Source organism: Heloderma suspectum, chromosome 2 (genome assembly GCF_057233095.1).
Source record: "Heloderma suspectum isolate Gila_16-S chromosome 2, 16-S_ref, whole genome shotgun sequence".
Lineage (NCBI taxonomy): Eukaryota > Metazoa > Chordata > Lepidosauria > Squamata > Helodermatidae > Heloderma > Heloderma suspectum.
This window is the reverse complement of record NC_139459.1, coordinates 241981807-242008339: the sequence shown is the minus strand read 5'-3', so window position 1 is coordinate 242008339 and position 26533 is coordinate 241981807. Positions and strand designations below refer to the sequence as shown.

The 26533-nt window shown below is 42.4% G+C and overlaps 1 protein-coding gene across 1 annotated transcript in view; it reads right to left on the bottom strand.

Annotated features, from left to right (window-relative positions):
* TENM2 (teneurin transmembrane protein 2) overlaps positions 1-26533 on the bottom strand; it is a 1208485-nt gene that overhangs the window by 100253 nt on the left and 1081699 nt on the right. The window contains exon 13 of the mRNA XM_084838625.1: positions 647-793. Coding sequence (XP_084694751.1) covers positions 647-793 — 147 coding nt within the window. The remainder of the gene's footprint in view (positions 1-646; positions 794-26533) is intronic.

The window sequence follows — 26533 nt, the reverse complement described above, 5'->3', positions numbered from 1 at the left end:
ATAGCATGGGTTCAGGTTATGTGCAAACCCAGCCAGTGTAGCAATATGGAGACAAGAACTCCTAAGGTTTACCAATGAAAAGTTCAAGAAAAAGAATTACATGACAAAGCTTTTAGGTCACTATCAGAGTAAACCATTACATCAGTATCCTGTCCTATTGAAACACCATCTGCATCTGTGAATTGTAGCATATAAAGTATCTTGTATTATCTTTGTCTAGGATTGTATCACCTTTGCCCATAACAGAAATTTAACAATACCTTCCAATTATCCTGCTTAATCATCTGTGCCTTGGCTTGAATAAGTTGTAGTATATGCTGGTATTTTTGGAATTTTAGGTCACGAGGCTGCATATCTGAAGGTACTACTGAGTTCTAAACTCTAAACTACACACATCCCAACTGTAATCCAGTAGCAGTTTTGCCAGAGATGAATCGAGACCTATATTTTAAAAGAAGTCTTTCAGGTCACATCAATTTCCCCATAAGAGCTTTACTTTCTCCATCTCATTTGTTTCAAAGGAAATGTAAGAACAACACTTGACAATAGTAGGAGAGGGGGTCTTTCTCTAGTAAAATGACTCATGACGAAACGGCACATAACCCTCTGTTCTTTAGGGGCTGAGAATTGGAAGACTTTTGCTCACCTCCCTCATTATCCTTGTTATCAGCACAGGAGGTTTCCATAGCAACATTGCATCCAGGCCCTCTCCAGCCGGTCTGGCAGACACACTGCCAGCTGTTCTGACCGAGTGTGCATCTCCCATTGCCATTGCACAAATCAGGGCAGCCATCTGGTTGAAGAAATGAAGAAGATAAGTACAAGAAATACTGATTTGCACTAAGATTCTATGCCTTAGGCATGTTAGACAATGTTACTGTGCACTCAAAAAGAAAGCTGAAGGCTGCATCACACATGCTTGTGTGAGGAACATCTTTTTGCTGAGAGGATGACTGTGGGAAGTAGATGGCAAAAGAGTAATTATCTATGAAAACTATATGTAGCCTTCACTGTCAATAAATATCTATAGAGTCCATTTCAAAAGCAAATCCAAATTAAGGCTCCTACTGGTTGTTAAACCTTATTTCTATTTTTACCTTTGAATATCCAGCCATAAAACATAGCATCTTCTTATTTCTATAACAGCATTATGTTTTGTTTTGTTTTTAGAAGAACCTGAGGCTGTGGTTGGAGCTGCTACAAGGTTGTATAAATAAATAGGGAGCAAGAGTAATATCAGTCAAAGGTAATTTAATCCATATCCATTATCACTATCTCAGAGTACTATAACTCAGTGTGGATATATAAGTTTCTGTAATACAACCACATATGAAGATAGATCTGCACTTTATACAAAATATGGTAACCAGGAGAAGAATGAGTGTTCTTTTTCTTTCACATCTTCTTATATGCAAACTTCCTTAAAACACTACAGAGATAATTTAAGAGACGTAATTATTAAGGGTATCTAACCTTACTTTCAACTAATTTCAGTCTTGGATTAGACTAGATTTAACTCTATTTCTCTCTCTCAAGAACACACACACACACACACACACACACACACACTTCAGACAATATTTTCAAAAACATACTGGTTTCTGCAACAGCCAAATGCTTCTGTCAAACGAACTACCCTAGAGCAATCATGTTCCTGTTAGAGCAAGGGGGATAAAATGGCAGCCTCCCCGGTACTATGCAAGGAGGTTAAGGCTGCAATCCTATGTATGATTAGAGAGAAAAAAAGTCTACAATACCCAGCATTCCTCAGCCAGCCATGCCAGCGGGGGAATGCTGGGAACTGTAAGACTTCTGTCTGTCTAAACACGCATAGGATTGTACCCTAAGGAACCTAATTGCTGAAATCCCTTTCACAAATTGGAAGCAAAGTTTCCAAAGTAACCTATATGCTGATTATATAATTTGCTGTGTAGCAACTCTAATAGATATGGTCCAGTGACTGATGTAGCAGGGCAATGTCATGATTTGAGCTCGCACTGACATCAAGAGCTGGCTTGAAACTCATGCTTAAATGCACCAGAACCATGCTCAATCGGATGTGATATACCACTACCAAAGCAAAGCTGCTACATGATGGAGAAGTAAGTGGCAGGGACTGGATGTGGACAGTACCTTTATCAGCATTTTAGCCACCATCAAGCCAGATAAATTACACTTACATATCTTTACTGTAATCTCTTAGAATGGCAAGTCATGAGGCCTCGCACAAGGTACCACTACAATAAAATAATCACAACCCTTTCTGAGCCCTGTGACAGCTACGAATATGTATAGGATTCAGGTAATGGAGGACAAATCAGTGCTGATAAAAACAACATAATCCTACTGAAATCACAGTTTAACCCAACAAAAATTAGCAATCATTCGATGCTTTATCCTAAGAAATCGAAGTAATATGGCAGAATGAAAAGTGACTTACTTTCAAACAAGGACACTAAGCTTTGTCATTAGTTTAAAATGTTTTTTGTTTGCTTCAATATCCACTTTAACGAACATTTTTAAATGGTCCCACTACTTAATTGTGATCTCATCTCATTTTGGCATGCAGAATTGTATGGAAGCTAACATCTCCATAGGTCCCTTGAGATGATGTGTAAAATGAGTGGCTATGCTTTCATTGTCAACAGAGACCTGAACTGAGAATCTGTACCTGCCATTCTGACCACAATAAAGCCAGAATATTCATGGATGATAGGTAGCCTTGACAGCTGACATCCATCCTGAAGGTAAAACAGTCTCAGCAGAGACAACAGAACCTGTTCTTCTTGCTCATTAAAACAAACAAAAGACATACAGAAAAACAACAACCTCCATCCAGGCATAAAGAGTAAAAGTAAATAGAGAAGGCAGGCGGAAGTGTTTGAGCAAATTCATCCACAATATAGTTTGTCAGTCATATCATGATTTTCTCATCTCCCACTCTTATTCATTCATTTATTATATTTATATTCTATCTTTTTCCTCTTGCACGGAACCGAAGGTGGTTTCCTCCTCCTCTCTATTTTATCCTCACAACAACACTGTGAGGTAGGTTAGGCTGAGAGTCAGTGATGGGCCTGAAGTCACCCAGTGAGCTTCATAGCTGAATGGGGACTAGAGCCAGATCTCCAGAGTCCCAGTTCAACACTTTAACACCACCACACAAGCTCTCATCTAAGAGTAGGAAAGTGAAATAGTTCAAATTTGGAAAATGAACCACGACATTATTAGATCTGTAATGGTAATATCCAATATCCTGATGGTGCTATCTTATCACTGCTTCCTCAAAAAAGAGTACCACTGACTAGGGATGTACAAATCCCTTACCTGGTTCTGGTCTGGGGCTTTGGCGGTGGGGGGGAGGTGATCCGTCCCTCCCCCCGGAATCCTCCCCAGCTGGCTCCGCTCCGCAGCTAGGCTGCAGAGCCGCCAGCCAGAGCTGGCTGCAGCCGGACTTCCGGCCGCTGCTGGGCTGCTGTGGCTGCAAATGGCAGCCGTCGTAGTGGCTGCTGTTTGCATCCTTGCACTAAGCCGTGATAGGCTATGTAAGTATTTACGTAGCCTATCATGGCAAAAGGCATGCATGAAAATGGCGGCCGCTATGCCATTTGCGTGCCTGCATTAGGCCGTGATAGGCTATGTAAATACTTACGGAGCCTATCACGGCAAAGAGCAGGGGCGCAAATAGCGTAGTGGCCACCATTTGCGCCCCTGCTCTTTGCCATGATAGGCTATGTAAGTATTTACGTAGCTTATCACGGCATTTGCGGCTGCAGCAGCCCGGCAGCAGCTGGAAGACGAGCCGGAGCTGCATCTGCCGCCGCATCCGCTGCCAGGTAGGTCCGTTCCGGGGCGATTTTGGGGTGGTGGTGGTGGGGAGGCTGTTCCAACACGGACTCTGAGGGTGCCCGTGGCGGAATTCTCCAACCTCCCTACCACCGACATCTGTAGAACTACATGTATGTTCTTTCAGGATTGTGTCTGAAAATCCAACAGAATCAGTTTGAATGCCTAAAGCAATGATAAACATCAGTGGCAAAACCTACTGTGGTTCATGAGTTATGGCTGAACTGAACACACAAAATCTGGGAAATCATTTTGTCAACCATAATTCCAGCCCCTTTTCAAACTACAATGTGCCTTGAGCAAAGAGACCAGCACACATGTGGCAAGTGACGAAGGGCAGGAGCTCATTGGGAGGCACACGTGACTGTTGAACCACAGGGCTCTGGGACCTATCAATCTCTAGGACCTATCAGGCTCTGGGGCCTATGGTTGAAAAAACAATTTTCCAGCTTTTGTGTGTTCAGTTCAGCCATAACTCATGAACCACGATATGTTTGCCACTGATATCACAGGTTTTGTTAGGAAAGGTTTTAAGACATGTCCTTGGTGCCCCCCTCCTGCTTCACTCCTGTCTCCCCGCAAGTATTGCAGTATAGATGTTAGAGCACAAAGGGGTATGGAGACTCTGGTGCTTATCAACACTGGAGTTGTAAAAGAAGATTTCCCAACATTTAGAGCACTCTACATTTTACATGTCATCTGAAGTGAACAGTGGCTACAAAAACTGGCAGGCTTAAAGTCTGGGGACAGGGAAATTGGGCACAAGTGGTGGTCAGAAGAAGTCTGTGGTGGACAGGAATGGTCTGTGGAAACTAGGTGTGAGGAGTTCACAGCTTCCCAGCCCCTTCCAGTGTCCAGCTATCAGTACGCCAGAAGTGGAAGGAGGATACATCCGCTGTGGCTCACCCTGGAATACCCGGCACCAGCCACAATTCAGAAGGCCAGAGAAGCTATGAAGTCAGGGAGCAGGGAAGCTGGGCACAAGTGGTGGTCAAAGAAGAATGTGTCACTGGCAGCTGAAGATCTTTCAGAAGCCTTGTCTGTGACTAGCATGTTTTCCAGTATCATCAAACCACCAAACTGATTAAAACCTGCCTGGTCACTCCTCCCCTCCCCTCTTCATGCAAAGCACCATGCAATGTTATTTCTCAGCCAGAAGAGAATGTATGCATCTTTTAAATGTATCAATAGACACTTGCGTACAGATAGGTGGGTACAGATACCCATCTGCTTGCTTGCACCAGGTGATATATTGACTAGATGTAGCTGTTTGCTCAAGATGAAATACTACTGCCAGTGTGGTAAACAATGTGCCCCGAATGCACAGCTTGTTGCTGTGAGTTTATGGGGACACATTCTTTCTGGCCTTGAGCAGTGAAGTGACATAGCATCACAACTAAATATGGAGACACATCAGCTAGTAGCAATGTAGAGAGGACATTCCCACCACATTGTATGCATCTATCCCCAAATGATGCTGCCTGATACAAATGGCTGAATGGAATTGTAGGTACTGTGGGAAAATAGGTGAGCAGGCACAGCTGTTTTGCAGGTTTGGTTGCTCGACATTTGGGCAAGAGGCATAAGTGGGCACCTATGCTGTATTGTATTGGATGAGTGGTTCCATATTGCAGCCTTGACTTTTCAAAGCTTCTACCAGGGCCAGGATAAACAGGAAAGCATCCTGCTGATCAGTCAGAAAAAGTAATTGTTGAACTAAGCAGTTTTACACCTAAAGTTGGTTGATGACAATATTGTCGATGCATTGTTTGCAAAAGCAGTGGTCATCACCTCATGGCTTTGCAATAGAGTGAAGGATAAGAAATAAGGAAAAGTTGTACCAAGTAGGGACACATCCATATTGCCTGAAGTATGGAATTACTGTAGCAGTAAACCACCCTTCTGCAGGGGTGGGGCACAGCATCTTTAATTCTCTCTCCCTGCCTTAAACCTTGATTGAATGACCTGGACCAAGTTGCTTTCCCATGGGGCTCCAGAAGGGCCCTTTAAATCCTCCTCCTCCGGCCGCCTGCCACAGGTCAGCACAAACATTCTGAAGGCTCCAACCGACTTCCCTCAATACAAACAAATGGGGTTTTGCGGGGAAGCTCATATCTCCCCCAATCCTTGACCGATCTTGCTGGATTTCAAACTTGCTGCTAGCTGGCCCGTTCTCTCCTAGCCTGGCAAATTTGGCAGCTTTCCATCCATATTTCACACAACACGCAGTTAGTCACACCTTTCCACTGTTTTGTCTTGAATTTTCAAAAAAGAAGAAGTCTACTATAGCCTATACACTTAGAAGAACTCCCCACAGATCTGTATCTCAAAGGGCAATGCTAACCTCCACCCATGAGGCCCTACATGGGGGGCTAATCCTTTTTCCCCTATAATATCCCATAATAAGCTTTGTTATACACCAAACCTAGCTAATCCAGTAGTAAATTACTATAGCTATCTACGTGCACCATTTGGGGCAAATTGGAGAACGGGGAGCTTAGCTTAGCCAAACTGACTTTTTGCCCCTATGGGAAAAATGTGCAAAATGGGGTTCCCAACCATAACTGTGGTGGCCTGACTAGGCCACCCCAAATCAACATAGTGTCTCTTCATTATGGCTGTTGAAAGAAGCATATATATAACAGATCATAAAGACAGCATACATACAGCATTATGTATTCTTGAATATACACCCTATGCTTCTTTAGCATGATGGAGCAAAAGACGTTTTATACACATTTTGTTTTCTCATAATAACTCCAGGTGTTAATAGCAGAAACTTTCATGCCATACCTGCGAAATCATCAGGGAATGTTTCCCTGTGCTAAAGGGCAGTAAGCACAAGCATTGATATTAGATGTTAGCCTTCTTTGGGAAATAGCATTGACAGTATGGAAATGCCCTTTGTCCTATACCTGCATTCTCGTGCACCTCTCAAGCAACATGTGTGTGCTCCTTCATATGTTAGTTCTCTGTGCACACTGACCTGAATCTGTGTCTGCTTATAAATTTATTTATGTGAATCAATTTAGCCCAGACTCTTCTTCAATATAAGGAGGGTGGGGGATCCTTCTGAAATTTGAAAATGCTGAGATGTGCTGTTGTTACAGATAACATGTCTTATATTGTGTAGAAAGCAATGATTTGTTATTCTTTCTGTGCAGAAAACCACACAGAGGCTAGATCTATACTAGCGCTTTCTGTTAGTATTGAAGTGCACTGATAATTGTGGGGGCACATTATGCATTATGCATACTGCTTTTCTAGTGTTACTTCCCGCTTTTTATTCTGTATTATCTAAAATACTGCAACAGATGTCGTCATGCGCATTACGAGGTATAAATGTGTCAGAGGGATATAGTGTAACCACAGTGGGATCCTATAGATATGACACAAGGTGTAGATCTGGCCAGGGACTCATGGCACCCTGTCACATACACTGCCCTGAGTGCCATTTTTTGGTAGAAAGGCGTGGCGCAAAATAAATAAATAAATAAATAAACACACACACACACACACACACACACAGTTGCTCTTTTGATGCTATGGGATATATGGTTATGTTCTACTGCCCCTTCCACATTTAGACATCATCTTATCTTGGCAAGATGTAAATCTTGAGCACCTTTCCAACCTATCAGCAGTATGTTGTGCACAAAACATTTTATTTGCTTTCTTTGGCAGCAGCAGAGCTACAACAGCAACCACTGGAAAGGCCCATCAAAGTCCAATATTGCCCTGGGTTTAAATGTCTCTCAGATAATTTAATAATGGAAAAGCTTAATAATTGAATGAAAGACCTAAAGGGACAAGCTAAGCTAAAATTGCTTTATGCTATCCTATATCCTCCTATAGATTTATGTAGATCACTCATCACTGATTCGATCTCTACCTGACAAATATAAAATATTGCTGATTTGTTGAAATGTCTGTAATATCACCTTAATCTATTATTGGACTGATATATCTGTTTTCTTGAAGTTTGTTTTCAAATGTAAGAGTTTCTTCATGTAATATTTCTTTTCCTGTTTTTTTTAATATCTTCCTAAGCCACATCTGTCTTGTAATGTTTTTAAAATAAAAATATAGCAAGATAAACTGAAACGGCAAGTACATTCAGTATGGTATTATACACAAGCCAAGTCAACACAAATGGGTTGAGAGAGCACTAAAAACTTATTAGGAAAATTCCAGTCTGTATATACACACCCACACATTTCTAAAATTGGTCTACTGATAAGACCAGCCTGTTGATAAAAGCTGTTGGTTTTAGCTTTGTTTAAGGATTTTACAATGCAATCCAATAAATATCTACTCAGAAGTAAGACCTATTGAGTTAAATGGGTCTAAGTCCCAGTTAAATGAGCAAATCCTATACCCACTTACCTGGGAGTAAGCCCACTGGACTCAATGGGACTTAGTTCTGAGTCGACATGTAAAAGATTGCACTGTTAATGTTTTAATTACTGATTTATTGTTGTTTTATTGTGAAATAATTTTAAATTGTGCACCATCTTGAAACACAATCAGAGTAAAGGGTACTACATAAATGTTTTAAATAGGTAAATAAATAAATAAACTACTATGATCTTTTCTTTCTCAAAACAGACAAAAACACCTCAGAGAATCAGTAAATCATCCTTAACTCTGTGCTTTCATATAGTCCTTTCCGCCTGAGCACAATGTATTTGTACAGTTTTAGGCAGAAGGGAATTGGATACCTCAGTTTAGTTTAGGTTGTTGTTGTTGTTCAGTCGTTAAGTTGTGTCCAACTCTTCGTGACCCCATGGACCATAGCACACCAGGCCTTCCTGTCCTCCGCTCTCTCCCGGAGAGACTTCCCCAAATCCTTTATCTAATGTGGACCATTGCTCCTTGAAAGGCAAACTGTTCACTTTCCTTTCACAGCTAGTGCTTGGGCTCTCTGCAGTTACTGCCAACTGTGTGATGTTCAGTAATATGGACTTGTTTTTCATTAGCAGAGAGAACGCTATCTCGCTCATGTTACGATGGCCAAGAATCACCACATACTAATAAACCCTATAAGTGCCCTTCAGTTGCTCATAAAGTATCCTTAGAATGTCCAATTCACACTGCTTTCAGACTGGGAAAGAAGTATTTACATTACACACGCACAAAAGGAAGCAAGCACTTTGTCTAAAATAGATGTTGAAGACATTTTATTTTGCCTCTTTGGCATGTCACGCATGCTGTTTGAGCAACCATAATGATACTGTATCAAGGGAGGCATCATGCTGTAGGACACCTGATTTGTTTTAAATGTAAAATGAGCATTAATTGTGAATATACACTCTGGGCTTTCTTGTTCAGGGGAAAATGGAGAGAGATAAACAGATCACAGTATCAGAGCCCACCCCACCCCCCTCTACCCAGAACATCTGAGCAAGATGAAAACATGAACAGTAGGAAGCCAGAAAAATCTCTGAGAAGTTTTCATTGCAGCTGGGAATTAATGGACATGTCTTTGCTTTTAGCTTGAAGAATGAAGGAAGAAACACTATAACAGGCATGGTGTTGCTAGGAAACCCTGTACCACCACAGCAAAGTTCATTCCATTTGTGGCCTTCCAAAGACAGACTTCATATTCCAGAAATACAAAAACAGTTTCCATTAAAATATAATAAATACATAAAAGCAAGCACAGAGATAAGTCACAATGTAGTCTAATTATTTACATCAACAAGGGTTGTTTTGTGTCTGTGTCCCCTTTAAAAGGATATATATATGGAAGATAAATTGAGCTTTGTCAAAAGGCTCTAAGTGCAAAGTCAGGTAGTGGCTACTTTGGATCCTTTTAAAAAATGCACAAAAACACACTAAAAATTATCTACACCTAAATATTCATTTGGCAGGCAATAGAAAACGCTTTGTTACCCATAAGTAAAAAAAAATATCCCGAGAGCCCATTTATACAATACCAAAATGTCTGCACAATCATCTGTGGAGTAATAATTGTCTTTTAAAATATGTCCATTATTTTCATGTAAAATACTTACATCTGAATCCAAATTCTAAAAACTTCGTAAACATACATAATGGCTGGTGGTGATGACTGAAGTGCTTATGTTCACCTAGTAAGGATTGAGGCACTTTACCAAATTCTCCTGAAGAACTGAAATTAAAACCTGCATCCTGGAATTATGTTAAAAATTCCAATGCAAATCGGAAACCCAGATCTATAAATGCTCTCTCTTACGCACAGAAGGACCACTGGCAGTAGCAGCGCTATCTTGAGGCACACAATGGAATGAAGTACAACTAGGCAATTCGATCATTACCCAGACTTAAGCCACAGTTTTACAGAAATCTGGAAACTTAATGAAAGCAGACTAGCTCAGAGACAGGTACATGTTGCAACCCTACACATCAGAAATATGGTAACAAAATGTATGCTAGTGTACTACTGGAAAGAACATTATAACAGAATGGGCATGTCCCATTTATTTCACATAATATGTTACAGTAACTATACTGCTCTGGATTTCTTGGCACATATGTCAATAAGCATTTTCATGCCAGCTTTTCATTCACACATTCCTTCCATGCAAAGGCCTAAAGTGGAGATCGAATATCTTGGCTCAACCCCTGATATCACATCCCCAACATCCACACATTGATCACAATCATCTTTAAAGCGACACCAAACATGAGCTGTTGCAAATGTCTGTACTACATGGATGTTGGGGTAGCACCAGAAGGCACATATCCATTTCACCCTTTAGCCCTATACATGGGGGGAATGCATGAACTGAGCTACTGACTTCATATGTTGCAGGGATCAAAGTATAATACAAACTGGAAAAGTCCTTCTCTGTAGGGATGTACGAAATTGGCCTTACTTGGCTCCGCTGGGTTCTGCTGGGGGGGGAGGCGCTCCATCCCTCCCCCCGGAATCCTCGCTGGCCAGCTGTAGCCGCCGCCGTTTGCATCCCTGCCGTCAGCCGTGATAGGCTACGTAAATCTTTACGTAGCCTATCACGTCTGACTTTAAAAAAACAAAAACAAAACGCGTGTACGCAAATGGCAACGGCTACGGCCACCGCCATTTGCGTTCCTTATTTTGGGCCGTCTTAGTCTACGTAAATATTTACGTAGACTAAAACGGCGAAAATAAGGGGAACGCAAATAGCGTAGCAGACGCTATTTGTGTTCCCCCTCATTTTCGCCGTCTTAGTCTACGTAAATATTTACGTAGACTAAGACAGCCCAAATAAGGAACGCACGTTTTTTGCGTATGCACGTTGTTTTTTTAAAGTCAGACGTGATAGGCTATGTAAAGATTTACGTAGCCTATAACGTTGTGTTTTTTTTAACCTAGCCATGATAGGCTATGTAAATCTTTACATAGCCTATCATGTCTTTTTTTTTTAACACTGGAAATGGCGGCGGCAGCCAGTCGGAAGACCGGCTGCCACCGCCGAAGCCGTCGCCGGAGCCGCTGCCGCCCGGAAGATCCGCCCCAGGTAAGTCTTATCCCGGGGGGGATCCGCGGGGGGGTGGCAGGCCATTCCGCCACGGGTTTCGGGGGGCCGAATGCACTGGCATTCGGCCTCACCGAGATCCGTGGCGGAATTCTCTGCCATCCCTACTTCTCTGGGCATCTCTTCACCAGCCTAAAATCCTGCATTTTAAATGGCGCTTTCTGCTTCCGTTTTAAATGCAGGATCACAATGACTCCCTTTTTCATGTGCTTCCTTTCCCCCCACCCCATCTGAGTCTTCGTCTTCCATTATCTTTCATTGATCTCGCTCCTCTTCTTGCCATTTTTACTCTTTTCACGGAGGAAACTGAAGTGGAACACAACAAGGTAATTTGATAGCTCATTATCTGAGACCTATTTAAAAATGGAACAAAGGGCATTTAGTGCAGGAGACGCCTTGGATGATCACTGAGTCATGTAAAGAGCCCGCAAACCTCTTCCCGCAAACTTCTTCCATGAAGGAGCAATCTCAATCGCAGGATAAAAGCTCAGTGTGAAGGAGCCTTCTGCATAATACATTTCTAATTCCCCCACTGCCCCCCCTACCTTATATAACAGAAAATGTAAAAAGCTACCTTTGTTCAACTGTCACCTTCACAGGTAAGCTGAACTTATCAGGATGGGTACAGCATGAGCACATGGGGACAGATTTCTTGAATGTCTCTAGCAGTGTGCCTCAACGTGACCTAGCAAAATCACATCCCTGGATAAGAACAAAGCTACCTTTTCTTGACCTTTTGGTTCTCAGTTTGCCTAAATCAATATTAGAGAAGGATGTGAAAAGGATATTAATTAGGAGACCTCAATAACCAGGCCCAATAGGTTTTCCCATGATGAGCTGATTTATGGAATGCTCTATTGTTTTGACAATATAAAACTAAAGATAGATTATGCTCTTTCATTAAACACACATATAAGAAAAAATTGAGAGCCAGTGTAGCGTAGTGGTGAGAGTGATGGACTGGGAGCTGGGAGAGCCGGGTTCTAGTCCCCACTTGGCCATGGAAGCTCACTGGGTGACTTTGGGCCAGTCACAGACTCTCAGCCCAACCCACCTCACAGGGTTGTTGTTGTGAGGATAAAACAGAGAGGAGGAGGATAACGTAAGCCGCCTTGGGTTCCTTGCAAGAGGAAAAAAGGCGGGTTATAAATAGATAGATAGATAGATAGACAGACAATCTGCACCCTCTACTGTACACTATGTATAATGGTATTATAAAAGTAGAAAGAAATCAGGGGAGGAAAAGCTGTAAGCAATAGGGCCCAAATTAACATGGTTTTCTAGCATGGGAAGGACACAGAGAGGGTTCCACTCTCAGATGGTATGATCCAACCTTGAATACTCACTCCCAGCCCCCATGAAAACTTTTGAGGCCCTTGCTTCTCTGATGTTGGAGCTCCGATGCTGGTAGAGGCAAACAGGATGGATCAGGAGGCATGTTGTGGGCATATCAAGGGGGGCTTTGGATTCACAAGATCCAAAGTATTTCCCAAACAGTCCCGGTACAAGGGGAAATGTATGCCAGCTCTGGAACTGATGTACATAATTTCCCTCTCACTGCTTCCAATGGGAGGGAAATAATCAAAGAAAAAAAAATCGAAAAGGGGAAGAAAAAGAAAAAAAAGAGAAAATGAGGCTCTTCTCTCCCTTTTACCCTATTGATTTGCCCCTGTAAGTGCTTTCAATAAGGCAGAACCTCTGCCTTTGAATCCTTTGGTACCCACTGGTAGGACTGGTCTGTAAATCCGTTGGTTGGGTGTCAAATATTAACATATAAGAACTCAGAACACAGAGACAGCAGTTTGTTGGAAGGCTTGCAATTGTCTGTGGGCTACCTTTCTGACATAGACTTGTACAAGAAGGCAGTAGTAAAAACAATGAAGAAAGAAGATCATGTACCAGCATATATTAGATAAGTTACAGATATAAAAGAACGTATCAGGTCACATAAGCCATCTCTATGCTAGCGAGGGATTGTTCCAGAAAGTATGTTCAAGTGTTTTATCTAGTGCCACCATTTACATGAAACAAAAATTAGGGAAGATTGAAAACAGACCAATAGTTGGCTGGAAAAGTCAGTATTCACTCTGTATGCATGTGTGCACATTGTACAATATATAAGCTGTCCAATGTCTCCTTTTGGCTTTGCTAAAGTCCTGTTTGGGTAGCTATTTAACTACTTTACCAACATTGTACCTGTCTTTTTCTCCCTCCATGGTTAACATCAGTTTGGGGAGGGGATTTCAACCAGGAAAATGGTACAGGGGAAAATGTCTCTCCTATAGTTCTCTGACCCTAATTCACACACATACACCCCCCCCACACACACACACATAGTGCTTTTAAGCGAAGAAATAAGTGTTCGGACTTCGATCTCACAGCTGTATAACTGGATATGTTGTTTCTTTACTGATCTGTAGATATAAAAATCTAACGTAACGACAACACAGAATGTTTCTTCTGAACAAAGAAAGCATGACTGATTTTTTCCAATAAGGTTGAAAAATCAATAACTCCTATGGATTATACCAGCACACTCATAATGAACTCAGACCTTAGCATTCTTACAACTGCAGTTCTTTACTGTAGGATCTATAGCAAGTTGAAAAGCAATCTTGATTTTGGGGTGGTTTTTTGAGAACTGATCACAGGGACAGAGTTAATCAGTACTGTCCAGAATTTAGCACAGTCAGTTGCACTAGTGTTTTGTTGAGGGAAAATGTAATGAGTCCACGGCCCCATCTACACAGGGGATTTACTCCGGTTCTACTGCACATCACAGATGACCATGGCAAATGATGTAACCCCCACTCTGCATCAACCGTATGTTTTTCTGCCTGAAAAGCTGTTTCTTTGCAAAGTCATTTTGCACTGGATTTTCCCATCGCAGTGGCTTCAGCGCTGTTTAGGAGTCTGTGTGACCTAAGTTGGCTTCGGTGCGGGCTGGGGGAAGCGATGCCAATAGGTGGAAGGGAATGTTGCATCATGAAAGGACATGAGGAGAGGTGTCAGCTAAACATGTCTACTTGGAAGTAACTCATTCTCTTCCAGTGCACTTCAGTGAGCACAGGAGCAAGGATCGGGGCCGCATTCAAGCCTGTTGTTTGAAATCTCCGCTCTTATGGAAGAGCAAAGGTCTGCATGACTGTAATGATTTTAAAAGCTGATCTCCCCCAAATGACCCTTATTCCTGCATAGAAAGGGTGGAGACGAGGAGAGGTGTTGGCTAAACATGTCTACTCAGAAGTAACTTGTTCTCTTCCACTGCATTTCAGTTATCACGGGAGCAAGGATAGGTGTGGGGAGAAAGCCTCCACTCATTCGCTGCTACGCACCTATGCAGTTGATGATGTTCAGTTCTACTCTGCCCGCCCAACCCCCAGTTAATGCAGTTTGGGTGCTGTTTGCCCTGTGAGAGTGGTTTTTAAAAAATGTATATGCCACTTTACTTGCTACGTTTGCGTGGGAGGAGCAAACCCGAATTCATGAAAATCCAGATTTAAACGGAATTGCCTCAGAAAGCGTCTCTGTGTAGATGGGGCCCAGATGTTGTTGGCTGATTCATACAGAATTTAGTAAACAACTGTACACATGAGAAAAAAGCACAAAGGATTATTGTGCATATGATGCTACAGGAATAAACAGAAAAATACAAGCTTTCTGCCCCAAATCCACAGGTACTATGGGCCACTGTGGAAAGGCAGAGACTTCGTTCCTGCTGGAGATGAATGATGCAATACTGAGTGCCACAAATCTGCCCACACGATGAAGAATTGCACTTCTGGGCCACGGTAACATGGAATAGACTGCTGAAAGTGCTACTTATCATAAACAATCTATGACTGAGTAGCTGATAAACTGAGATCAACCAAAAGCCATACAGATACTAAGGCATCCTTGCTCTTGATTTCATAATAATAATCCAGTGGATTATATCCTGGAGAAGGAAATGGCAACCCACTCCAGTATTCTTGCCAAGAAAACCCCATGGAACGTATCACAAGGCTAAAAGATATGACGCCGGAAGATGAGCCCCTCAGGTCGGAAGGTGTCCAATATGCTACTGGGGAAGAGCAGAGGGTATTTCCAAGTAGCGCCAGAAAGAGTGAAGCGGCTGGGCCAAACCTGAAAGGACACTCAGCTGTGGATGTGTCTGGTGGTGAAAAGAAAATCCGATGCTGTAAAGAACAATATTGTTTAGGAACCTGGAATGTCAGATCAATGGATGTCAGATTTGGGGATTATATCCCCAAACTTGCAGGAGCTCTATCCAATAGCACACACTGATTCAAAGACTCTCACAAACATTTTTAAAAGTCAGGGGAAATGCCTTGTTATCCTGGCTCTGCAGTGCAAGAATGGACCCAGATGGGTTCAAAGCCTGGTTTTAAAACTGAACATTTTTTTCTCTTAACTGATATTATTGGCACAGTCTCTCAAGTGCAAGGAATTTGTTTCTAAAAAGTATGTCTATTATTCAGTAATCCGCAGAAATAAAAATAACATACTATCTGGGTTTTTCATTTGTTTGTTTTACTCTGCTACTGAGATTTTCACAAAGACGGAGTGCAGTGTTATTGACCCATGATGGTTTTTATTCATTATGATACCCTTTTGTTCTGGAAACCTCCACCTGATTGTCCCTTGGAAGCATGGCTTTTGGAATGCTTAATTAGGCCAGCTCAAATTTAATCATGGAGCCATGAGTCTCCTGGATTGAGTCTATTCATTCCAGGAGTCAAGCTATGGAATCTTTTGTTTAATCCCATCCTGAGTACACCCGAAGTTGTCTCGGTTGTACTTGAGTACGAAGTTGCCCTTCAGTCCAAACTCTCGTTGACTGGGTTTGTACAACTGAGGAAGGAAAATAAGTCATCGTATGAACCTGGTGAGGGTGCACAACAGGGGTGGGTTACAAACCACCCCACAACCCTAGAGCAAGCTGTGGGTTGTAGCGTGGTTTGTAAGCCCACCCACCGCACACCCTCACCAGGTTTGGACAACATGACAAACCATGCCCGGCGAGGGTAATTATAATAATGACACTGTGCATGACTGGCGTGCATGGGGCAAGAAACTAAGCTACAATGGCTTATTTTCCTTTCCCGATCGTGCGAACCCAGCCATTGAGAAGTTTATTGTAGAGCTCAATGTACAAAAATGCTCTGTTGGGTTGACAATGTGATTCTACCGGGGTTTGCCTGGTATATTTCCTGTTGCTCATGATCTGGCCATATCACTATCCCTCCATCTGGGCCGAACCCACGTTTCCAGGCCCAGAGTTCTCCTCTCTGGTTGCACTACTTCCTGCCTTGAATACCCAGACAGAGTGTCACAGTCTGTGAAGTACCTATTGCTGCATGCAGGCAATGTCCATTTCAGTGATGCTACCCAATTACATTGAGAGCTTTGCCTGAGATTAGGGATGGTGTGGGCTTCCAATTCCATCCAGGAATCCAGTGGAACCCCCCTGCCTGTACCCCCAAGCCCTGCTCGCCGAGCCCTTGCTCCTGTTCACCCTCTGCCTGCTCTCAGTGAGCAGCCCACATTCACCCCATCAGCCTTGTCGATCTCTGTGGTTGCCATTAAAAAAAAAAATGTTGATAGCAAAAATGCACATATTTGAGGCAATCTTTCAGATATCCTGGCCCCAAGCTGTTTAGGATTTTCTAGGTAAGCACAAGCACCTGGAAAAGATTGGCAGCTGATACAGTTGATACAAGACTGGTGTAATATGGTCAACAAAGCATGTGCCCGAAAGCCATCTGACTGCTGTATTTTGCAATAGCTGCAGTTTCCGAACACCCTTCAAGTGCAGTCACATGTAGAACATGTTGCAATAATCTAAACGGCAGATAGTTAATGCATGGATCACTGTGCTAGATCTGCCTTCTCAAGGAAGGGGCAGAACGAGCTGAAGCTGAGCAAAGGCGCTCCTGGACATAACAGCTACTTGACCCTCCAGGAGCAATGCTGGGTCAAGCAACATCCCGAAGTTGTGAAACTAATCCTCCAGAAGGAGTGCCACTCCATCCAAAACAGGGTGTACCGCCAAACCTAGGATGTTTCTACATTAAGCAAAACCCCCGCAAAAATCCACATCCTTTCCAGCGCTTCCTGCTTTCGGTTTCTTTGTGGGATTAGGAAGGGTTCCTTTACACAGCAGACAAGTGGTATGAACTGAGGGAGTGACTTCCTCCCTCCCTGGCATGTGTGCAAAGGAGTGGCGGGTGGAGGTGGGTTCTTGTTTACGTAGCTTAACTTCTGCTGTATTCTTTTCTCGCAGCCCCCAGGAAACCTCTGACTTACTTCTGAGTAGACATAAAATGTAAGATTGTGCCATAAGTCTGCAACCCATGGCACACTTACTTGGGAGTAAGCCCCATTGAACTTAACGGGGTGCTCTGAATCAACAGTGGATGTTGCTTCTGAGCTTGGTGGGGCAGGGATCAGATGTGTCACCCTTAGTTGCAGGGAGGCATTTTACCCTCTTCTCCCTCCACCTGAGAAATGTGCTCAAGCATTTACATGGCAGACACCTGGGAATCAAGGAAAGCCCTTCCTCAGCAAGACTTGAGCAGAGGCAGGAGTTGCAATCAACAGGCAATTCTTGCCCTCGCACTTGTCAAATCCGCTCCTGCATGCCCTGCTCCCATCCTCAATGCCTTTGTAGGGATGTACGAAAGTCACTTACCTTTCCGCCGATTATGTTTATGGTGTGGGGGGAGGCGTTCCGTCCCTCCCCCCGGAATCCTCAACGGGGGGGGAGGCGATCTGTTCCTCCCCCCTGGAATCCTCGAACGGCCAGCTGTGCTCTGCGGTGGCTCTGCGGAGCAGCTGGCCAGGCCCAGGCCAGAGCCATCTGCAGCCAGATTTCTGGCCGCAGAGGGCTCTGGGTAAAAACAAAAACAAAAACCGCGTACGCAAATGATGGCGGCTATGGCCACCGCCATTTGCATTCCTTCTTTTTGGCCGTCTTAGTCTACGTAAATATTTATGTAGACTATTACGGCGAAAATAAAGGGGAACGCAAATAGCGCCCGCTACGCTATTTGCATTTCCCTTTATTTTCACTGTAATAGTCTACGTAAATATTTACATAGTCTAAGATGGCCAAAAAGAAGGAATGCAAATGGCGGCGGTAGCCGCCGCCATTTGCGTACGCGTTTTTTTTTTTAACCCAGCTATGATAGGCTACGTAAATCTTTACGTAGCCTATCACGTCTCTGTAAAAAACAAAAACAACCCCCCCCCTCCAGACTGCAAATGGTGGTGGCGGCAGCCGGTTGGAAGACCAGCCGCCGCAGTCGCCACTGCTGGAGCTGCTGCCGGAGCCCGGAACATCCGCCCCAGTTAAGTCTCATCCCGGGGGGGATCTGCAGGGGGGCGGGGGGGCAGGCTGTTCCGCCACAGATTTCGGGGGGCCGAATGCACTGGCATTCGGCCTCACCAAGATCCGTGGTGGAATTCTCTGACATCCCTATGCCTTTGTCATCCTGACCGTGCGCTTCCTCAGCAACTGAAAACGAACACCCTCAGCAGGCTGATAGAGCGGTTTCTTCCCCTATTGGAGAATTTCACAGGGAGGTCATGCTGCTCCCATTCTGTGGGGTGGAAAAAATACCACATTTATTATGTTTGGGGAAAACACAGGATAGGCTGGGGAAAATTGCAGGAGACACCCTGGAGGGTAATGGCATCATCTAAAGAGCCCGCAAACTTCCACGGGAGAGCCATCTCAATAGCAGGATAAAAGCTCCTGGGTGAGCTTTTCTACTGTGTCTTGTTTGGATTGAGACTCAACTTGTTAAGGCACATCCAATCCATCACTGCATCCAAGCAATCATTCTGGACTTCCGCAGCCTCCTTGGCATCAGTTGATAAAAGGAGCTGGAGCTGGGTATCATCAGCATAGAGGTAAGACTCAACCCCCAAACTCCAGATGGTGTTAAATAGCATAGGAGGCAAAACAGAGCCCTGAGGGACCCCATAGGCCAGTGGCCATGGAGCCGAGAAATTTAAATGGTGAATTTCGTCCATAATACACTCGTGCACTCATTCATGCTAATTTCATGTGCTAACATCTTTTGGTAGAAGCTGAGTTAGACCCCATACCCCAGCTATTTCACAATCCCATTTCAAGACTACTCTGCTACACACACACACACCATTCAGCACAGGGGAACAGATGTATACTCAGGGGTATATGAGTGCAGTTATGCAGGCTCAATTGTCATATAAAAAGAGAAAGTGCTTGTGCATGGAGAAGACACAGGGATATGCCCCTGGACATTCAGGAGCAAAACTGGACATTCAGGAGCATTCACACACAATAAAATGTGAGAAGAGTGCCGACCTGCATACACATGTTGAAGTACTTTGAGATACCATCTTCCACAGTGTATCATTTCAGGATTGCTGAAGTCTTGGCTAATGATTCTAATATCAAGAGTTGAAAGGTAAAACATTTTGAGAGTGAAGTTCATCCTTGGGGTGAACAGCTTCTGTGAAGCCCTCCTAAACCCTTACATCTATACTATATGGGCAGTCACAAAGTGTAGCTCCTCTGAATGCTACGCTTGGGCCCTGTCACCGTACAATCTCCTTCTGTTTGCATCTGAGTATTTGTACACCACATAAGATGATTGGCAGTGTACTCTTGCCTGTCTAAAAGCTTGTCCAAAGCACAACACATCTCCATTAGGGAACAGTTGTTCCCAGGCAATGCCATGCTCATTGCCATGAACAAAGTAAACTATAAAACCTAGCGGATCCTTGCAATTTTCATCAAGATTACCATAGTCAAGGGAGAAGGTGTCACAGAACGCTCTCTGATCTCCCTAAAAATGCTCCTTTTAAAAATAATATGTTTTGCTGTCTTGGATCCACAGCGAACAAGAACGGTTACTTGAAGAAGAATAAAAGATTGGTATCAGGAAAGAGCCCTTTACTCTTGACAGACTTGTGACATATGTTTGGAATAATGCCAGACTAACCACCAAGACAACAAGTAGCTTTGGGCATTATAGAATGCAGGGAGAAGCTATGGTTTCACAAGCCATTGATTTTAGTGTCACAAACAAATCCTTTGGAAGAGCTTTGCTCCAGCTACAGTAGGATATAGTAAAAGGCTTGGAAACTGAGATTTCAGATTCGCACTTAGGGTTAACACCTATCTTAAATGTACTCCTATTTGTTTTAATACCTGTACACACTACAATTAGTTGCTTTGTATTCATCAATGCAGAGTTGACCACACAAATGAAAATGAGTACTTTTAAAGGAAATTCTATAGAATTAAAATTCTCTACTGTTTTCTTTTGTTTGCAGTACACACAGAAGTGCCAGCTTAGAACGTACTGTGTGCTACTTTGTCCCCATGTCACAGACATACTGCACGTAAGTTTTGTTTTGCTCTGTTTGCTCCTTTTAAAAAGGTCCACAAAATGAGCATGGCTGTGGGGGATTCTAATCTGTTGGCCTAGAATCTCACCCTGAATTTTAGTACATGAGCAATTAAAAACAGAAAGGATGAAGTCCATTGATCAATGGAAGTGGACTTCTGTAGTATATAAATACATATTTGGATGGAGATTTAGCCAGTTCCCTGTAGCAGCTTCCTTTAAAAACAATTACAGTTTGTTTGTTTGTAAACTTCCATCTTAAGCAGGATTTCATGCAACTTTCTTGATCCAAGAGTTAAGTGACACATGACTTTTGTCCAAAAAGCTGACATGAAAAGTTGCTTGCCATTTTAAACAGCCAATTAATTTTAGTTACTTTGGGCTAGACCCAGATTTAGGCGTGTGCAACTGGGCTGTCTGAAGCAACTCTCCCACCCCAGTCTTCCCCACGGCAGCCCCTTCAAACTGAAATGTTACTCAGAGGGTTGGGGGTGCTGAAAGGGATGAACTGTGGTACAGGGAAGGAGGGCTCCCTGAGAAACAAGCAGAGGCACCTTCCATGAGTGAAGCCCTTCTATCCATGGAAGGCACATCCTGGATCCAATCCCACATCTACTAGGCCAAGTGACAGAATCTTCATGAGGAGCCAATAGGAACAGAAGTTGTTTTCTTTAAAAAAATAAAATAAAAATATGTTGAAATTAATTAGGGACAAAGGACTAAGCTAAATAAAATCCCAAATGCAACTAAAAAGCCAAAGAAATACTTTTCTGTTTTGCTGAAAATTTATCATATTTTAAATATGGTTTCTTCTGATGGTTAGTAAAGCAGTTGTTCTTAGTCAATGTTATCTGAAAGCTGAATTTTATCTAAGTGCAACACTCCAACCCAACTGCTCCTCAGTGCAAAAGGGATCTTTAATGCTCACATGGAGTTTCATCTGGGGATTCTTCCTTGAAGATCCTCTCACATTAAAAAGAATGATGCAGTTCCTACTTTTGTGAAGCACCATGTGTGCATAGGAGCTTTGCCTGTGTTGGCCATCAACCAATCCATCAATCAATGTTCCAGGCACAGACACAGTGCAGCACACCTGGCCATTCCTGACAACATGAGCCTTGCATCCTGTATATTAGGTATTGTTACTTAGGCCCCCAGAACTCTAGTATGCTACACAGAAGACAACTGAAAAGGAATGATCAGCAGTATAAACGCTGGGAAATGAAGGAATAGAAGTGACTGCTGAAGGGAAAGATCGCCTAGAGCAGGGATCGGAAAGGTGTGGCCCTCCAGATATTACTGGCCTGCAACTCTGATCATCCTCCACCATTTGCTATGCTGGTTGTGGCTGATGGGAGTTTCAGTCCACCAACATCTGGAGGGCCATCTGGAGGGTTCCCCAGTCCTGGCCTAGAAAACTCTGATTACTGGGTGTCAGAAAAAATTAAATAAGAAAGAGATCTGAAACCAGCTCATCACATTTCTGCACTAAAAACAATATGCTGGATGAAAACAGTGGGCAGCACAGTTTTTGTTCTTGATTTAAAAAGGGTTTGCACAGAATTTGTTTTTTTAAACACTACTTGTCTGGAAATCTCCTATAGTTAGTACTTCCGTTTTTTCCCTCTGTAATGATGTCTTTCATTCTTTTATTTTTTCATCAGTTTGTCAGTGCAGGCTCTCTACTGAGCATGCCATAATCAGAAATGTGTGGATTGGTATTACAATAAGGAATCAATTAGTAATGATTCTAGGGAAGCTATAGCAAAATGCAGTTTCTTTTTTATTTTTTCTATGACATTAAGGAATTCAGTAGGTCTAACATCTATGCTTTTGTTTATTTTCCTCACTCTTATTATCAGTTCCTATCAGAAGAAAGCAGGCAGTGACAAATTTCATTTGTTTTCCCCATGCCTACCAAAGTCCTAAAAACAAATACAAAGAAAGCAAAACAAGAGGTTCAGTCTGAAATCAATGCTGCCTCTTAGAATTTACAGGGACAAGAAAACACAAGACGCGTTCCCATTATGCTACCTGCACACCATTACTAAATGACTTTGAAAACAGAGCAGCAGGGAGCACAGCTTATCAGAATGCAGTAAGTCTTCTGTTGTCTCATGTTGTGTTTTATTTTTTTAAGCACTAAATAATGATCATGAAACAAATATTTACTTATGGCACGCAGTAAAAACAGTAAGAGCTTTATGATACCTTAAAATCATAGGACTGCAGATTAAAAATAAAAATCCTGCTTTCTAACTTTAACGATAAAGCAAGCATATTGCCTGCTGCCATAAGGCTTTGTACTATATGATGCTAATTTCTTTATTGGCTCCCAAATGGAATAGGTTTATAACAGCATAGACACACATTCTGCCTTGCTTCATTAAAGGGAAAAACAAAAGATGTCTGCTTGGTTAATATTCACAAAGTGCTGAAAAGTTGATGGCAACATGCTGAAAGAACCAAAAGCCACTTTCCAGCATTCCCAGTAGTGAAAATGAAAGAATGTTTTCTCATCTGTACTGATGTCTCTTTGGTTTTATGAGAATTACAATCATCTGTGACAGTTACTCTTTTTTTATATTTGCACATACTGAATTTGCAGAAATAATACAATTTCTTGCTCTACGAAGACTAGCAATTGCTTCAGATTCCAAGCCATTTGAGCTCAGTATTTTGATGTTGCACCACTTTTGTGATCAATAAATCACTAGCTTGTAAAGAAATAGTATTAAATAAAATGTTATTACTAAAAAAGTAGAATAGTTACTTTCTCTCCCACCTCCCCTTTTCAAAGCACAGGGTTTCTGGATAAGACTTTCATTTCTCTAATATAGTTACTTTTTACTTACTATACATATTGTAATACCCCACATATTTTAAGTTAATAACACTTTGGAACAAGCTATCACTATAGCGCTAATTGTATTCTTTTTTATGGCTAGGATGGAGAAATGGGACTGCACTCCTAGCTGCTGATTTCTCTGCCTCAAGGCTTTTGGAGGACTCTTTGGAGCAAATTAAAATGTATGTATAGCTAAAAAAATTATTACGCTGTTTGCCTACATATAATACTTGCTAACAGCTTTGTTATTTAATATATACCTAAACAAAACTTACTCAACCATCTCCTTTATGAATTTTACTGTCTTCAAACTAATATAAAACTGAACACATTTTTAAAGAGACAGGTGTTTTGTGTAGTTCATTCTTTGTGTCTCAAGAAATAAATCAATTTTTAATTATGTGAAAGATTTCCTCTATTAGCTCCTGCAGTTCAGTGCAGAATAACCACCTCCAAATACCTAAACCTTCCTAGCCTGTATGCAGTCTTTCTTTACTGTGCATAAATAACATGCCACAGGTTGTTGAAGGTAAGTTGATTGAGCTACTCTGCACTGGACTGTTAATGTGTCAATAGAAAATAAAGATATAATGGGATTAGGAGAAAAGCAATAAACCTGTATCTTGATTGGCAATTTTTCAAAATTATAGTTCCCTATTTACTGACACAGTCAACCTAGTGCCTTTTTATATATACAGTTTCTTAGGATGAAATATGAGAGTTGAGTCAGAAAGGATGGGAGGCTTTTAAGTAAGAAACGTTAAGGACAAGAAATGCATGTTTGAGAACTTGCACTGTTGAATATCAGGGTGCATGGCTTCTGATAACTGAGTGGAGGTTCGCACAATCATTTTGAGCTGTTTCACAGTTGTGGGTTGTTGGCATGTTGATCATGCCAACAACCAACTTTCGCTAGATTCGAACAACATGACAACCTACAACCAGGGGTTGGGTTATGGAATGGGTGCCCATGGGCGCCCAGCACGCGCTGCAAGCCACAGTGGCTCATTTAAGCCACCGTGGCTCAAAATCATCGTGCAAACCAGGTCACTGTAACAACAGTATATGCATCTCAGAGGTTAGGCACAGTCCATGTCTCACAGAGCCGACAGAATGTTATTAGTACGAAAAAGGGCAAACTATTGTAAGGTAAGACAACAGTACATGCTTCGTTTACTAAAAGGTTTCATTGGAATAATGTAAACAAAAGTCTGAAAGCAGTTTTTTAGCTACTCCAGAAAGAAGACTAATAAGAGACAAACCAATTTGTCTGAAACCCAAAAGTGAAAAAAAGTACTTGAGATGAAAGAACGAACATGACATGACAACTTCATGTCAAAGACTAAGATCCAGAAAATGTCATCTAAGCTGCTCAAGGGACAGAGTATGGTCAGGGGTGCCTCTTCTACCCTCTTGCGCATTTGCTGCCACTGACCAGTTCACATTGTGAAAAATCAGCTGCATGTGCTGCATCTGGAGCAGTCTTCAGTTGCCTACATGTCTGCTAGCACATGGAGAATTAACGAATGAATCAGCCCAACTGCACATACAGTAATCTGACAGCATTTGCTGCACAATTTTCAGCCACAGTGATTATAGAATCACTGTTGGATTTCTGGGGCTTTATCAGTGAACAGCCTAAATCACTCACTGTGTGACGTGGGCTTAAGTTGTAAAAGATACGGAAAGCAAATATTAAACATATGCAAGTTTGTTTTATATAATTGCCTGGTGTATACAAGAATATTATCCCCAAGGACTGCAGTTACAGGACAGGCACTAGTTTAACTTTAACCTCTCACAAACATATCACTCATTCCAACTCAAGTAATCCCAACGGATCCCAAGTAATATACTAGACCACATATATTCAGTTGTAAAATGTATCTCCTTTGTTTTCTGTTCACATTACCAACACTCAAATATGTACACAAAGAGTCTGAGAGAGGTTCAAAGGCACTTTTGGTGTATTGTGTGAAATGTCATATACTGTATTTTAAACTTTCAACACAACTGATGAAATTATACTGAGGCAGGGCAGATCCAGTGTACCAGTATTAGGGAAAATGTGCATTTGCCACTACTAGACATCACATAAAAAGGTAAAGGTGTCCCCAACCAGTCGTGTCCGACTCTAGGGTGCGGTGCTCATCCCCGTTTCTAAGTCGAAGAGCCAGCGCTGTCCGAAGACGCTTCCGTGGTCATGTGGCCAGCATGACTGAACACCGAGGTGCACGGAACGCTGTTACCTTTCCCACCGAGGCGGTACCTATTTATCTACTTGCAATTTCTTGCTTTCGAACTGCTAGGTTGGCAGAAGCTGGGACTGAAGACGGGAGCTCACTCCGTCACGCAGCACTCGGGTCTCGAACCGCTGACCTGCCGACCTTCCAGTCTGCAGTTCAGCGTCTTAACCGCTAAGCCACTGCGGTCCCTAAGACATCACATACATATATACAAATAAATCAGAAAACCTAAACAGAGAGCAGAACAAACATCAACCTTCCTTACAGATCATATTTGCACTCGTTTCATTTCTTGAAATCCAACTAAACGCAAGGACATTAATGTGCTCAAATAAAGAACAGACACAAACTTGATTGGTCAGGAACAGAGTAGTACTTGAATGGAGTCAAGGCCTTGTAGAGCAGTACCTTACTGTGAAAATCATGGTTGTCTGGCTACCAGCTGCATGTTTGCAAATCACCTGAGAAACACTTTCACAAAGCCCAGATTGGGAAGTCTTGCCCAAGTGAGGAAAACAAAAGGGAGCATAAGCTTGCACTAATTTAATAAAATTAGTAAGCATATAAAAGGACAAGCCCTGCTGAAAAAGAATCAACATGGCTTCTGCAAAGGTAAGTCCTGTCTCTCTAACCTTTTAGAGTTCTTTGAGAGTGTCAATAAACATGTAGACAGGGGTGATCCAGTAG